Below are 17,962 nucleotides of genomic sequence, written 5' to 3' on the forward strand. Positions count from 1 at the left end.
AATTTGCCATATGTAAACATTTTTTCAATTGGATGTTATTAAAAATAATGTTCCTGTGTGAAGATAATTTCTCATAAATGTAGTCATTCTGTCCCTTAGAAACCAGATAGCTTCCTCGGATACGATCACGTCATACTCTGGCAGCGGTGGCCAGACTTGCGCTATAGAGTCCTGCCAAACCACCAGGATTCAGTGGTCATTACCACAGGACGGCTGTAGGACATGTAGTAACTCCTGGACATTTTATATACAATAACCTTTTGTTTCTTTGTGCACTCAATCCATCAGAGGTGGCCGTATCCGAGGAAGAAATCGCGTTTCTAAGGGACAACATGGTTACATTTATGATAAATTATCTTCACACAGGAACATTTTTTTTAATAACATCCAATTGAAGAAATGTTTATATATGGCAGATTAATGAAACTGAATGTAAGTGCCCAGATGAGAATACCCCTTTAACTCCAGAATCGTAAAGTGGCGGCAATAGTCCTGTGCAACTTTTTAGCAGTCAAAAATCTCAATGTGACTTTTGAGATCATTTGTATGCTGTTTATACCCAAAAATGTACTTAATTCACACCATGCTATATAATTGTTTTTTGTTGGACAACCATGACATTAATAAGTAACAATCAGCCACAATTCAGACATATTTCCAAGCAAATGTAAAATCTTTCACAAGCAGTTATCCCATTTACACTAGAATATTGCATTGCATAAGATTATATGGGCTGTGCTGATATGTTACCCTGTGTTGGCGAGCTTGGAAACCCTATTAGTCTAGTAATACAGTGTAGTATATAGGGCATGCCAGAACAAAGCAAGTCATGAGCGTCTCCTGTATGGGGAAGTCTTTTAACCATGTTGTTGATTATAAGTAGTTTAGAAGTACATTACTTTTCCAAACAGGAACTAGATATAGACAAAGCAAGAAAGTGGAAACGTCTGAGAGGTGCATTCTTGAAAGTAACATAAGATCCATGAACCTGCATTGGAAGGAGTAGGATGTCTGAATAGGACCTTTTACATGGTGCACAGAGATGTAAACAATGCTATAGATCTGTACATTCATTTGTGTCAGAGTAGCTGCTTAGAAGTCTTTTGTTACTGGGTGTTTATATATCATTGGTCTTTTGTTTCATGTTGTTTTCATGGATTACGCTCTGTAGATACAATCTTTTTTCCACTTTTAAGAAATACCTATAGGCGATCTCCAAGTCTGGTAATTAACCCCTTAAGGACCAGGCCCTTTTTCGTTTTTGTGTTTTTATTTTTCACTTCCCACATTCAAAAATCTGTAACTTTATTATTTTTCCATGTAAAGAGCTGTGTGACGGCTTATTTTCTGCGTAACAAATAGCACTTCGTAGTGGTAGTATTCAATATTCCATGCTATGTACTGGGATGTGAAAATGATGAAAAAACACATTTGCGCCATTTCTTGTGGGCTTGGTTTTTACAGCTTTCACTGTGCGCCCCAAATGACAGGTCTATTTCATTCATTGGGTCAGTACGATCACAGGGATACCAAATTTGTATAGGTTTTTAAATGTTTTCATACATTTACAAAAATTAAAACCTCCTGTACAGAAGGATTAAAAATTCTTCATTTTGCCATCTTCTTGCGCTAATACTTTAGTGTACAGAGCTGTGGGTGGTATCATTTTTTGCAATATTTGATGACGTTTTCAATGCTTTTATTTTTAGCACTGTACGACCTTTTGATCACTTTTTATAGAATTTTTTCTATTTTTCAAAATGGCAAAAAAATGCCATTTGCAACTTTGTGCGCTATTTTGCGTTACGAGGTTAAACGCAGTAAAAAATGGTTATTATATATTTATAGATCGGGCATTTTTGAACGCGGTGATACCTAATGTGTGTATGATTTTTACTGTTTATTTATATCAGTTCTAGGGAAAGGGGGGGGTGATTTGAATTTTTATGTTTTTTTAATATAATTTTTTTTTTTTACTTTTTTTCATTTATTTTTTTTACTATTTTTCAGACTCCCTAAGGTACTTTAACCCTAGGTTGTCTGATTGATCCTACCATATCCTGCCATACTACAGTGTGGCAGTATATGGGGATTTTGCACACCATCTATTACAATGTGCAAATCGCACATTGTAATAAATAGCCTAGATCATGATAGCCTCGGATCTTTGTGTGATCCGAGGCTGTCATGGCAATGGATCGGCGCTCCCCGATGAAGGCACGGGGAGCGACGATCGGAACCAAGATGGCGGTGCCCACGCGCCGCAGGCTCTTTAATGCCGCCAGGAGCGGGTACTGAAGCAAATGCCCAGTGAGTATGAAGAGGGCTCAGCCCGTGAGCCCTCTTCATACTCCCCCATGCGCAGCAAGACGTAAGGTTACTTCTTATTGCGCTATGGGGTTAATGGTCTATCTTTAGGCTAACACCCGGTCTCAGATTGACCATCTAATATTAGAAAAATATAGGTATACCTAGCAGTGGTCAGAGGACGGAGCTATCGGTACATTAGTGCAGGGCCCAGTGGTTAGATCCCACAAATATCCAATTAACTACCATGAATTATTGAGGTTATTATTTGTTCTAATGCACATAACCAATACATGAAAACACAATTATTCAGGTTAAAAAAGAGAGACCAAAAAAAACACAAAAAATCTGCCTTTACAAATATACTATTATGATATTTAATAATAACATTCTATTCATTAGAGTAGAGCCTATCGCTATTGTCCTGTCCTTTTGTGTTTACACCTACTTAGCTATCAATACGGTTTGTAATATCCCTTACAAGACAATAATTCATTGTCATCACAGTCCCATCATACCTATATAAAGATCTACTGATTTAGTATGAAAGATTTTTTGCTACCCCCACCCCACCCTTTATAAGAAGTTAGAGCTTAAAGACCTGAATTCTTTATTGACCCGTTTTATGTTCCAGATTAATCAGCATTCCTTACACCTACTACATCTGGCAGACACATAATGAACAGGTCATAGTATTCCAATATCAGATGCCAGAAGTGGGAAATTCTAGAAGAGTTGTAAAAGTATGATAAAGTGTAGAAATCCACTTCAATATTTTAGTCTAGTTGAGCATGACTAATGGGGCAGAAGATGTGATGACGGTCACCTCTTTAAGGCTTTGAGGCATTTAACAGGTTTCATGTTCCCTGTGTTTCGGCTATTTTAGAACTTGAAGTCTTGGATGTAATATAATGGTGTGCAATGTGTCCAAGCATCGGGGCAATCCTTCACTCTACCCTGGCAACAGACGTCTATCTTCTCGAGCCAGGAGTCAGAAAGGGTCTTTTTAATAATGATTCAGGAAATTGTTTCATATTGAACCTGAAGGAAGATTTCATGTTGGTTTCATAATCATTTCTCAGGTTTTGCCACAGACTAATGCTTTTTGCTGTTAGGTAATAACCTCTGAATGTTTCTTTCTTTCCTTCCTTCATGTCTTTGTTTTGAGTTGCGTGAGAATTGTGTAGCAGTTTATGACGGCTTTTTTTTCTTCCATAATATCTGCGTTCTGGAGCAGGGAAATGAAACAATTGTTTTATTCATTGTTGAATTTTCTCTCTCCTTGGCTGTGTATTTTTATTTTTTATTGTAATTGTAACCACTGTTATGTATATGAATACATGATGTAATCTATAAGAGAAATTTCAAAAAGTATAATATTTTACTGAATGTATTTAATCTTTGTAGCATGGCTTTACCCTGCTGCTGTATGCCCCAGATGATGACAAGTAATTGGCCTCTTCCAGGTCTTTAGAGGCAATTACCATATATACTCGAGTATAAGCCTAGTTTTTAAGCACAAAAAATGTGCTGAAAACCCAAACTCGGCTTATAATAGAGTAAAAAATATAGGTTTTACTAGGTTTTTGTGGTAAAATTAGGGGCCTCGGCTTATACTTGGGTCAGCTTATACTCGAGTATATACGGGTAATTCATCATTAATATGATATTATATTAGGAAAAAGTTTGGAGTTAACAGAGTAGTTACACATTTTGACATCCTTTCTACATTTTGTGGGTGTGACTTGCCCATCCACTATTTAGACATCCCTTTATTTTTAAGAAGACCTTATTTTTATAACCTCTGAGCATTCCAGAAAACAATCAACCTGTGAGTGTGACCGATCTAACAGAAAAGAATGGACTAGCCATCTCCATGGTCTTCCTCTTTTTGTTCTGTGATCACCATAAACATAGCTGCAGGCAGCTAACGTACCCCATTATTTGTTGAAGTATATGGATTCAGTGTTATAATGTCACCTTCTGTAGCATCAACTTATACCCTCATTTATAATGACCCCATTGTATAGCTCCCTCCCTACCCTTTCTTCTATTTTTGCAGTACCTTATATACTCGAGTATAAGCCTAGTTTTTCAGCACAAAATTTGTGCTCAAAACCCCTAACTCGGCTTATACTCGAGTCAACTAAAAACATAAAGACAAAACTCACCTTTCTGACGTCACCCATAGGTCCTCTTCTGTCTGAGACAGTCTGAGACAGAAGAGGACCTATGGGGGACGTCGGAAAGATGAGTACAGTGTTATTTTTTTTCCTACTACAGGGGCTGGGCAGGCTGTATGCTACAGGGGTTGGGCAGGCTGTATGCTACAGGGGCTGGCAGACTATATACTGGGAGGCTGTAACCAATGCATTTCCCACCCTCGGCTTATACTCGAGTCAATAGGTTGTCCCAGTTTTTTGTGTTGAAATTAGGGGTCTCGGCTTATACTCGGGTCGGCTTATACTCGAGTATATACGGTAATTAAAAAAAATAAACAAAATAAAATTAGATATTCACCCTCCCCGACCCCCCTTAGCAGCTCTCTTCTCTAATTCTCGGATGTAGTGCACAGGTCTGAAGCTGGCAAGTGCAATGGTGTTCTCACCTCATGTCTACATGAGCCTAGCACAGCCACGGCAGTAGCACAATGATGGAGTGGGCAGCAGATATTTCTCTGCTTCACCTTTGCAGTCAAGACCAATAACATAGAACCCACCCTTCCTGGACAGCGGGACAGACCCATAAATCCGAAACTGTAATGTGGACTCTTGGACTGTTGGGAGGTATGTTTTAGAGGGTTGCCAACCTTTTGCCATATGTTTCATTCTCCAATAGAGGGAAACAACCCCAGTCTTGGTCCCCTTAATAAGTTAGAGAGGAGTGTATTGTGTATTAATAACTGCAGTTTGGCTTTCAGAAACCGCTTCTCTGATTTAGACTCCTATGATTTTTGTGGTGATTCTTACTTTAAAACCATAAAAGGGTATTAAAAACATCAATAATATGATAGGTCATCTAAATTAGACAGGGTGAGATCCTACACTCGGGACCCCTACAATCAGCTGATTCCATCTGCAGGTATATAAGTGCTGGAGGCTACTGGGATCAACTGACTGGTGGTTGTTCTAATATTGATGACTTATGCAGAGGCTGGGTCTTCAATATCTTTATGGTGGAAAACCCTTTTTAACATCTCTAGACCACTAGGGATTTTATCATCCATTCTCTTTCTTAGGGCTCCAAGAATCTTTATAATTACCATTTTCTTGCTCTATATTTACAATGGATGCTTAAAACGATCCATTCCTCTGCCGTATCTGCCGGATATCGATTATATTTCCTTTCTCTGCCATAGGCTGGAAATCCTGGGAATAACATCTTATGTCCACCAGGGGTACAAACATTAACTGTTTATTATACTCGGAAGAAGAGTTGGTGAAATGAACCAGTTTAGAGGGAACAGTGACCAGACATGTAGCGGCCTTACCAGCTACAACATCTTGGCAATATTGACTATGGTTGTACAAAATGTACCATTGCTATTAATAGGTAGTGAAAATTATACCCTGAATATGATGGATTTTTATAGTTTGGATGTGTCTTCTTAAATTAGATTCTATATAATGTGGCAGACAGGGCATCCATTTTCCTAGTTGGCTTTAACCAATAACGTCATTATAAAAACATGAAATTATTTAATAGAATTAAATTTGCTCTCAGACAACATCAATTCAGGAAAACATGGACTGGTTTATACAGAACTTGCCAAACAGCGTGTTACCATTATTTTTCACCCAGTAAGTATAGCAAATGCTCTCTCGTACTACTTCATAAAATAACACAACGTCCCGAGAAACTTAGTCAGGAGAAACTAAGCACTGAAGGTGGAAATTCAACAAGACACGTATTTAGACTATAGTTCTATTTCATTCAAAAGGCCCCTTACTTTCCCCATGTATTTCATTTACTGTATAGAACTTATTTAAGTTTTAGTTATATTATAGCCAAATTCTGTAAAGCCACAAAGGGTCATTCACTACCATTTGCAATGTAGTAAAACATGGACCTTGATTATTTCAACGCAACATAGGGACGGAAGCAAGGGGTTGAGATATTTTATAAAAGGTAATCTTAAACAGATGGTAATACAATTACAGAAGCTAGACATGCACAGATTCATTTAGCAGAAAGATGCACAGGTTCATTGGAAAGTTTACTAAGGCAATTTCAGAGGCCCCAGTGAGGTGCAGAGGAACATAAAGGTTTCCTCCTAGTATCCCACTACTGCTTGCAATATTTTTTTATAGCCGCAGCAAACGATCTGAGAGAAAATAGAGGAAATATGGTTATTGACACTCATTATTAGTAACCTAAATTTAAGCAGCAAAAAACTAGGCAGGAAAGACAGTAACCATGTAAGAAACGTATTACAGCGCCCCACTTTGTATGATAAATTCAGTATACTGGAGCAGGCACATTAAAAAAGTTATTTTATTTTTCTTAGTCAATGGGTGGAATTTACTATGCATTTAGTCCACCATTTTTTTGGTGGGCATGGCATGTGTGATGCCCTATTTCTGACAGTTCTGTTGGAATTTATTTATATTATTTTATTTCATTTATTTATATATAGCACACAAAATACGCAGAATTTGATCCCGTGTGCTACTTTTGGAGTGACAAGGCCCAGGCTGGGCTGGGGACAGCCTTTTAATTTGGGTGTGAATGCTCTGGCTTGCCATATTTTCTGGCAGAGACTATAGTTGGTATCTCTGCAAGGCTAGACCTAGTCTTAACTGGTCTGACCTGGAAGAGATTGCTTCCGAATTTACTAAGCAACTCTTAGTATGCCATGAAGGATAGATTAATATATTCCCCACAAAATGGGGGGGGGGGATTTAACAATGTGTCTCAGGCTCCGCCAGTTTCTAGCTGAAAAACATTTGTCTTTTGCTGCGCCAAATTTATCACTGTGATAATGAATTCTGGTGGAGCATAAGACTGTTAGTTCCTACTTTAGACCTACTTTTAGTTGGTCTAAACTGTGCGCCACAATTTTGGGTGCTCGGACGATTTTCCGCAAGCCACAGCCCTTTTCAACAAGGCCGCAGCCATCTCTTAAAGACCACGCCCCTTTATCGGACAAGTCAGGAAAGTGCCAAAAAAGGTCTTAAAGCCTTGATAACTGTGGTGCAAGGTATTTTAGACATTAGGCATTTAGGCATTTTTGGCGCAAAACCACCAGAATTGTGGCGCAAGTGTGTTTATAAATCCTCCCCAATGGGTACAATAATTTGAAGAATAAAGAGGAACTGTACATCAGCGACTGATTATTAGAATCTCAGGATTATTATATTAAAATGTATCAAATTTATCATCACCATGTTGTCACCTCCATCTGCATTAATTTGGTTTAGTTTACACTTTATAGTTCTGATTGTATCTGTGTTTACATTTTTTTATGCTTGTGTTTGTCTTATTTAACTAATAACATTTGGAGAACTTTCATGTTATACTATACGATTCAGAATACGTTTCCAATAGCTCAGTCCAAATGGAAACATCTTTTGTTTAAATTCTTTTACATGTTTTCACCTTCTTCCATCAACTACCTTCCATCTACAAATACACTAAAATATGTATAGACATTTTTGCTGCTCATGTGTGGTCTTGGGATTTGAAAGGAGATCTTAGATACAGGGTGTACTTTCATTCACCATCAGTCTGCCAAAAATGGCTTTAGCTGAAAGCTAAGGAACATCTATAAGCTGAAGTGGTAATGGAAGGAAGAACTGTGTAACCCCTCTAAGTCAATGCACCTACAATCCTAAAGCACCTTTATGGGTTTGTTTCTGCAGAATGATGGGGTGTAACATAAAGTAGTACAAATGGTGTGGTTATATAGGGGGCCCATATGCCAATGGTGTTTCTTCCCTATATGAGTAGAGTACTGTTATATATAGGATATGGGACCAGATCTATTATTATGGCTGCACCTGTTTTGTGGCTGACTTTCCACTGAAAAGTACATCTTTGTAGCTTGCACATGTATTTAAGAAGCGTCTGCTCCAGTTTTGTGTTGTTGTTTCAAACAAGACAGAAAAAATGTGCACAAAAAAGACATGGGGGGTCATTTACTAAGGGCCCGATTTGCCTTTTCCCGACGTGTTACCCAAATATTTCCGATTTGCGACGATTTTTCCTGAATTGCCCCAGGATTTTTGTGCACACGATCGGATTGTGGCGCATCGGCACCGGAGCATCGGCTTCCGGAAGTCACGGTCAGATGACGTGGCAGACGGATAATGCGCCACACACTCATGATCCCGTGACCCGGAAGTCACGGTCAGATGACGCGGCAGACGGATGAGTTGCCACACACTCATGATCACGTGACCCGGAAGTCACGGTCAGATGACGCGGCAGACGGATGAAGCGCCACACACTCATTGATCTCGTGACCCGGAAGTCACGGTCAGATGATGCGGCAGACGGATGACGCGCCACACACTCATTGGTTACTTACTTCTTTAAAAATTTGAACTATTCGGCAGTATATCAGCTGACGAAGGCTCAGGAGGAGCAGAAAAGCGCGTTTTCGCGGTATGTTCTGTATTACATGTGAGATTTTGTGAATTAAAAAACATTTAATTTTTGACCTACCTTGAAGTGCCGGGATCATTCCTTTCATTTGAAACTAGACACTTATCCACGAGCACGAGGGAAGAGTCACCGAGGGCCGACCAGCCTTATAGTAATATTTTTTTAGTTTGACTTAAATGACGATGTGTCAGTTGTAAGAAAGTAACTGATCATTATTCTTTTTGTTTTGGTGACTTGTTTTTAGCCTTCCCTTTAAAGGTACAGTTTATTCTTAGAGTAATGTATCTAGACATAAGAAAGTTAAGTTTTTTTTACAGGAAAACAGTGGCATATATAATTTCAGTGCAGGTCTTAAGAGTTATCCTTTAAAGGGGTTGTTCCAAGTATCTAAATTATCTCCTGCAGCTCCATTCTCTGTCTATGGGAGCAAAAAGAGATGGCTGAGCACTCCAATAGAATTGATGGGAACAGCAGGATGAGCATGCGTCTCTGGAGAGATCAGGGTCCAGTTCTCATGATCGGCAGTTGAACCCTCATCACGATACAGCGGTTTAAAACACTAACAAAAATAAGCTCCGGCACCAGCTCACCCTGAGCTGGTGCTCGGTATTTCCTTCTTATACCTGCCACTTCAAGTGATAGGTTTCCTTTAACATATTTTATTGTTGCTGTGCCCCTTCTCAGTTTGGTGTTTGTAAACATCCATCCATCTGTTCATAAGATAAGCTCGAGATTTAGGATTTGTGGCACCTGTTCTTCATGAATCTGTCGCCCCCCGCACTACTTTGACAGAGTTCACCAACTTTTTTTTGGTGCACCTTTAACATACTGCAGGCAGTGTGTAGGTCTCTGCATGATAAAAGTGGTGCAAAAGTGTTCCGTCTGTGCACCGGAGCCCCCCTTTCAGTGCAGAAATTTGTGTTGCGTCGGGCATAGTGCAGCTGCTACACAAATGTGTCATGGACACTTTATAAATGCATGTATAAGCAGTTTGCACTGTAAAGAACATGCTAAGTCTGACAGAAAACTGGTGCAGGGGCTTAAATAAATGTGGGCCATAACCTTTTTATACATATAATTTATATGTGAACTGACTTTTTCTAGCCAAGGGGGTAATAACCTTTCAATTTTCATTAATGGTGTGCCTCTGTGTTCTATATGAATGTAACAGGTTACCGCCCCCTTGGCTGGTATGACCCTAGTATTTGGACAGTTTTATAATTTCCCCCAGGGGATCAATAAAGTTGTATTGTATTGTAGGAAACCATGGCTAACCTCTCTACTGACATTTGTATAATATTTGTCACTTTATTAACACAGATGGCATATAGGGTCCTGGAGTCGGTGCTCAGCTACATGTGGAGTTGGGATACAAACAAGAGATGTCTACTGTTCTGGCCTGACTGAGTCTAGCAATAATCCTGAGCAAGAGTGTGAAGGTAAAAAGCCATCAGCTCTGCAGCCATGTAATCAGATTGACTGCCCCCCAGCTTGGCACACAGAGGACTGGCAACAGGTATTTCCATATCCTAGGCAAACTAAAAGAATATAATCGTATATAGAGTATAAGACTTTGTGAATTCAAATGACGTCTGTTGCTATTTTTATGGAATACATTGTCAATCTCTAGTCCAGTGCATCTTCTATAACAAACAAATCTGTGCCATATCTTCCTGGACTAAGGGTCTTCATATCAGCGGTATGGAATGGCACCCGAGGCCTTCGGCTTCCCAGGGGCCCATGCCTGCCCTATATAAAAATCAACCAGGTTTAAAATAAAACCCCACTATACTCACCTCCAGTGTCTTCTTCCTCGGGTCCGTCTTCTCCTCTTCCAGAGGAAGGATTGGAGCTTTATCTCGTTATACACCCCCTCATCCAAAAAGAAAAGAAATTACAAAAAGTGTTCTCTCCTCTGTACTCCCTATCCACCTCCTCCTCTAGAAGAACATTGGCGACCATACCATTCTAAATGCCGTCTCTCATGAAAAACAATTCTTCATCTAGTTGTAGACACCTCATTAAAGGGGGGCTATGCTGTGGCCATTTCATTAAAGGGGGGCTTTTATGTGGCTAATTCTGTAAATGGGGTTCTGCTGTGGAAATTTCTTTAAAAGGGGACACTTCAGTAGACATTTCATTAATGGGGGGTTCTGCTGTGGACATTTCATTTAAGTGGGCCTCTGCTGTGGACATTTCATTAATGGGGGGTTCTGCTGTGGACATTTCTGTTAAGTTGGGCTCTGCTGTGGACATTTCATGTCATGTGAACAGCCCAGGGCCCTTGGGACACTTAATCTGCCACATGGTCCTTTAGACAGGCGCACACTTGGTATATTAAATTTAAAAAATGATCAAAAATTGCTAGATTGACTAATTAAATATTAGATTAAATACGCAGCAGTAGTAATTAAATACCCAGATCTGGTATTGATAATAAAACTTTCTCCATCTCAGAATAATAATGCATAATCCATGCCAACTAATTCATACACAGACCAGATAATTAATAACACAGACACCAGACTGGTTAATTATTAATCAAGCAGACCCCAGACTAGGCACTTAAATAACACATGCCCCAGATCAGACAACATGTAATAATGCAGACCCTGGAGCATGCAATACTGGAGAGTCTAGAAAAGACAAAAATAATAATGCAGACCCCAGACAATTGATAATAATGCAGATCCCTGACCAGCTAATTAATCATTCAGTCCTCAGACCAGCCAATTGATAACATAAACCACAAACCAGCTAATTATTAATAATGCAGACCCCTGATGATTGATAATACTGTAGACCAGAGATCATACAATTACACAGATACTAGAACAAACAAACAATAATAACACTTACCCTAGACAGAACAATGCATAATAATACAGACCCCAGAACAGACAAGGAGCTGAGGCCAGGCAATTAATAATAAGGTAGACTCCAAATCAGCTAATTAACATTAAGGCAGACCCTGACCTGTCAATAAGTATTACCTAAGACATTAAACCAGACAATTGAAAATAACTTACACCTAAGAACAGACAATGGCCCACATTAACTATTAATTAGGCAATACATACAGTCTGCCTCACTAACTGCAGAGTGTGCCAGATCAATGAAGACCAGCACACGGTCTACATTTATATGGTGTTATATCAAAAAGTTTTTTGGAAAGAATAGTTAGCTCACCACCATGTGAATACACCGTTGTCTATTATGGAGTGCAGGGAGAGGAGGAACATTCCTGGCTTCGGTTTGCAGTCAGGAAGAAGAAAAAATCTCCAGCACTTCAATTATTAGAAAAATATAAAAAATTCCACTTTATTTAGACATGATAAAAACTAGAGCATCCAGTGCATCCACAGAAAAAGATCTAAGTGTTTCAAGCCACGTTTGTGGCTCTTAGTCATGATCCATGATATTTTAAAATGGTGTACCCTGCATGCCTGTTGCAGTTTTCTTCAGGTTCATTCAGGTTAACGGGTGGCGCCACAATTATGTTGTAAACGCTACATACTGTATATAGTCGAGTATAAGCCGAATTTTTCTGCTCTAAATTTTTGCTTAAAAACCCTAATTTGGCTATAAAAAATGAACACTGTACTCACCTTTCTGATGCCCCCATAGGTCCTCTTCTTGCTTCCGGTGCTCCGTTGCCTCTTTGGGTCCTTCGGGTCCCCCGGTTCCTCTGTAGGTCCTTTCACTCCTCTTCGGCTCTTCTTCGGATCGTTCTGCTCCTCTTTGGGTCCCCACGAGATGCCAGCGGCTCACAAACAATGGCGTTGGCAAGTGGCTGATGTTATTCTGTGTGGCAGCCGAGTGTAAAGACACAAAGAGGAGCAGAACATGCCGAAGAAGACTGAAGGACCCAAAGAGTATCCATAGCAAGAAGAGGACTTACGGGGGGCATTCGAAAGTGAGTACAGGGTTAATTTTTTTTTTAACTATAAGGGGGCTGGGAGGCTTTGTACTACAAGGAGCTGGCAGGCTATATACTACAGGGGTCAGGCAGGCTATATACTACAGGGGGCTGGCAGGCTATATACTACAGGGACTGCCAGGCTATATACTGGGGGGCTGTGACCAATGCATTTCCCACCCTTGTCTTATACTCGAGTCAATAGATCCCAGTTTTTTGTGTTGAAATTAGGTGCCTCGGCTTATACTCGAGTATATACGGTAAATACTGTACATGTGCAAGTAGTTTGCACATGTATTTATGCACAAGAAAACTGGCGCAGACCAGTTACTTAATGTGGGCTATAACCTAATTACGTAGACCACATACCAGACAATGCATAAATCATACCCAAAGCCAGACAACACATAATAATGCCAACTTCAGTGAATAAAGGAATATAATATACACTAAAAAAATAGAAACAAATTAGAAAACAGTTATATATTTTGTAATCAGGTTTTAATAAGATAAACTTAAATTGTAAGACAAGAGATGTGCAAAATTTTTGCACATCTCTTGTCTTATATCTTATTTCAGTTGTTTCTTAGATGTGTGACACGATATTTATATTCTTGGTATATTTATTCCCCATTCTTCCCAAAATACTATAAACTTAAATTGGTGATACATTCCCTTTAATAATGTAGCAACTACACTGTTATATTAACATATTATGTTCTCACTGTATCATCTCACTGTATAATAACCATATACAGGCGGTCCCCTACTTAAGGACACTCGACTTACAGACAACCCATAGTTACAGACAGACCCCTCTGACCTCTGGTGGAGCTTTCTGAATGCTTTACTATAGTCCCAGACTGCAATAATCAGCTGTAAGGTGTCTGTAATGAAGATTTATTGATAATCCTTGGTCCCATTACAGCAAAAAATGTTTACATTCAAAATGTCACTGGGGCCACAATTTTTTTTGTCTGGGTCTACAATTATAAAATATACAGTTTCGACTTACATACAAATTCAACTTAAGAACAAACCTCCAGACCCTATCTTGTACGTAACCCGGGGACTACCTGTAATACAAAGTGGATGTGAAGTTGTCATTGAAACATCCCCAATAATATCACTAGTGCAAATGAATATCTTGTCCTGATCTGCCCCAGGTATTAGGGAGTCCCAGACCTCTTTGCACTGGGAATGGAAGCCAATGTCATACTGAGTTAGCTTTTTATGTGCCGCTTCACTGCAACAAAGAATTAACAGTTAATAAACTGTTAATAAATCACATGTAGCACAAAAGGTCCAGAGATCCAAATCCACAGACTTCATCAGCAAAGGGAACTGGAGCCTGGAGCCCTGGGAAATGTATTTCATTACAACCACCTCTGGAAACATGTTGGTTTCTGAGATCCATTTAATAGAGTAAAAAGCCATAGTCCTCCACCTGTACATTAGAATGTACTGCATACATAATCTGAGTTTCTAGACTGTATGCGGCTGTCATGCCGTGAGAAGGCTTACTGTCTTATTTCACTCCTACCACATTAATAGTAGCTTAGCTCAATAGCAAAAGTAAGGAAACAAACATTATCCCAAGCTCATGCTATAAACCCACTAATCCTGTGTAATACATAGACAGTGCAAATTTATTCTAGATATTCTTAGCTATTCTCAACCATATGTCGTGAAAGTTTTCGCAGGTTAGCTGCATCAAATAATAGCGACAAACCACGGCGTTTTAGCAGATTAGTGGATGGGATTTATACACGTGCTATTGACATAGCTGTGAAAATACCTGCCGCGTAAAATAATACACGTTTAGAATCTGCAGCATGTCAGTTATGGAATTCAACCTTTGCAATGCAAACATACAATTTCGCCATGAAATATAAGAAAATCTGGACTAAAAGAAAAGGCAGAAATCAACAATTCTCTGCTGTTTTCTGTGGCATTTAGAATTGTAGGGGAATGTCTGCGACGGAACGTCTAGTGTTGAAGTGATGGGTGACGACTGGCGAAAGATCTGTAACAGTGTGCCACCCTGTTACAGATTTTCCAAAATGACAGGTCTGAAGTCTTGTACACACTCCAGGCTGTTATGGGAACGAGTCGTCACTACTTGATGATGTCACAGGTAGCGACAATCCTCGGCAAAATGGCAGCATGCATGGCTTTACCGGCGGCATTTAAAGGGTTAACACCAATATTCAAAAACATCCTTAATGGCACCGTGATGTATAGACCTGTCACGTATCGCTAAGGTGAATAGCTAGTTGATGGACTGTACAGAAGCTCATCAGCTTTTGTGGGTGAGTATGAAGATCGAATGGGCTGCTCGATCCTTTGTCCTCACAACCCGTTGCAAACTTTGTCCAGCAACACAATAGTGAATAATTCAAGATCTGATTAGCAAAAGTTGTGCCAAATTTTTCAAAAGATTGGGTTTGGACTGATTCAATTTGTGTTGCTCCAATTGTTGTAGAAATTGGTATATAACCACCAGTAGGCCTCTAAAACACAGTTTTAACTTGTTTTGTTAAATCAACCTATGGGTTGGCCTAGTTTAAGCCAATTTGGTGACGTTGTTGACACATGATGGTGTGTATAGCTCTGCCTCTACCCCAGGAGGCCCCACCTACTTTCAAAGTCAGACTTCTCTTATTGTAACAAGTGTCTATATTGTTTGATAAATATGGAGCAAGAATTGAAGACGAGGGTTTTTTTTTTGGATGCAAATGACACCATCATTTTGACATATTTTCATGTTCTAAACTAAAGTTGCAGATCTTCCCTTCTCTAATGTTTCCCTCCAATCATATAATCACGTACAGGAACACCTAGTGATTGCTGGATTAATTCAATGTGAGGTGATAGCTATTTGCAGCTGGAAGTCCTGTATATATACAATTATTCCTTTGTATTTTGTTTCAAGTTACTAAATGTGAATGTTGACACAGTGTTATTAATCTGCGCTGACCCAGCGCCAGGAATGATCCAGGCCGTGGCAACACAAGGCTATTAGATAACATGTTTGATGAATCTGGCTGCATAGCACGTGATTCCTAAAAAGTGTCTGAGCAAGTGACACTGCTGTGTGTACAGATCCTTTTTCTCTGTGTTGTGCAGTTGACATGCGCCACGCAATACCCTGTGACTGAAGTGATACTGATGGCCTGAACAATGCTGTGCTTGTGTTCTCAGTGTTCTCGGACGTGTGGAGGAGGTGTCCAAAACCGCAAAGTGAGTTGCAAACAGTTGTTGGCAGATGGGAGCTTTATGAAGCTTTCAGAAGAGCTCTGCCAGATGCAAAAGCCTGCAAGTCAGAAACCTTGTGGGAAAGTTGATTGTCCCCTGCAGTTAACAACAGGAGAGTGGTCTAAGGTCAGTGATATATGTATTAGTAGTGCCACCATAAACAGCATAGATTTACTAGATCTTAAATGAGGGCCAAGAGCTAAAATTTGTGGACTTTGATAAATCTACCTTTGATTTCCTACCTAACATCCTGGAAAACCCCAATAAAGCGAAGCTGTCAAAACATTACTTCAGTATAGTTCTATAGACTGCGTCATGGGATAAAGCAAGATATATCCAAAGTGGGGAGAATGTATTCAGACTGGCATATCACTTCCCCCAATGGCCCACAGCACAAAAGATTTACTAAGAGGTTTAGGGATATAAGTAATTGTGGTTCACAAGTAAAATGTACACAAGGTCCTGCCTGGCATAGATTGCAGCTATAACCTGACTTGGTGGGTCCCTGCCACTGCCTACCCTGAAGCCTGCATTGTGACACCCAATAAAAAAAAAAAAGACTAAGGCCCTTTCTACACTCGCGAGCGTGATGCGATGAACTCGCATTGCAACGTGTACTGCCTGGATCTTCAGGCCCGAACGTTGCAAACCTGAAATGAACTGACATGCTGAGTTCAGTTCCGGTTTGCAGCGTTCAGGTCGTGTGATCCGGGCAGCATGCGTTGCTAGTGTGATGCGAGTTCATCGCATCACACTCGCAAGTGTAGAAGGGGCCTAACGCTATGACTAAGGGCATGTGATTTTTCTTTTCTCCGCATCAGCTGTTTAGAAGAATAGTCATGTTGATGCATTTTAATCTCAATAAAAGAAAGTTTCATTTTTTACGGAGCTGAGACCCGAAATCTTTTCAAGTCGTCTACTTTAAAAAAAACTGTTGCATTAGGAGGGTGAAAAACGGGCAAAAATTACAATTTCCTTACCGTGTGCCAGGAAGTGCAACTTTTCCATGCCCTGTGTACCAGGAAACTGTATTACAAGGCATGACATACGCCTTCCAATGACTTTTTATACTGCATATTATCTTTCTGTATAAATTGTTACTGGGGAAACATTTACTGTTATATGTATTCATGTTATGAGTGAGCAGTTTATGTTTATAACATTATTTTTGTGGATATAGTGTTCTTCAAAATGTGGTGTTGGAGTCCAGAGAAGGACATTGCTTTGTCAGAAGATAACAGCCAAAGGACAAGTAGTCATTGTTACTGGATCACTATGCCATGGCCTTCCCTCCCCAGCTCTTGTAAGAACATGTCGTATTGGTGCATGTCACAGTAAGTATTGGAAAGCTAATGTCAAACCTATTTAAAGAGAATGTGTCATCAGCAATCCCCCACAAACCACACAAAGTACCTTTTAGATGTCTTTATGCTGTACAGGGGGGTACGAGGCAGCATTCATCTAAAAATGACTTTTATTGATGCCCTTTATTCCAGTCATGGAGGTGGGGAGCTGCAGTATATCGTCACTACCCAGCCCGCTTCCCTGAGGCTGACACTGCTAACTGGCTAATAAGAGTTCCTGAGGAGTCATTGAGAGAAACAGTGGCTTTGTGTTACTCTGCACTGCTTCATCATTAACCACTCCCTTAGGAAGGTGGGTGTTGAGAGTGATTCTGGCATTGTGAAGTGATATCAATCTTGCTAGTTCCCCCATCTTCAGAAATTCTCTTCAGCCGGGTTCAGTGTCAGGGAAGAGAGCCAGGGTAGCTTGACTGTATACTGCAGCTCCCCGTCTCCGTGCCTAGAACAGAGAACATTAATAAAAGTATTTTTAGGAAGAATGGTGGCTCTAATCGCATGGATAGAGGCA

The 17,962-nt window shown here is 39.9% G+C and overlaps 1 protein-coding gene across 1 annotated transcript in view; it reads left to right on the forward strand.

The window, feature by feature from the left end:
- ADAMTSL3 (ADAMTS like 3) overlaps positions 1-17,962 on the forward strand; it is a 332,874-nt gene that overhangs the window by 269,161 nt on the left and 45,751 nt on the right. Inside the window, exons 18-20 of the mRNA XM_072148344.1 lie at positions 10,234-10,429; positions 16,037-16,216; positions 17,271-17,424. Of these exons, the coding sequence (XP_072004445.1) occupies positions 10,234-10,429; positions 16,037-16,216; positions 17,271-17,424 (530 nt within the window). The remainder of the gene's footprint in view (positions 1-10,233; positions 10,430-16,036; positions 16,217-17,270; positions 17,425-17,962) is intronic.

The sequence above is a fragment of the Engystomops pustulosus genome, chromosome 4 (assembly GCF_040894005.1).
Source record: "Engystomops pustulosus chromosome 4, aEngPut4.maternal, whole genome shotgun sequence".
Taxonomy (NCBI): Eukaryota; Metazoa; Chordata; class Amphibia; order Anura; family Leptodactylidae; genus Engystomops; species Engystomops pustulosus.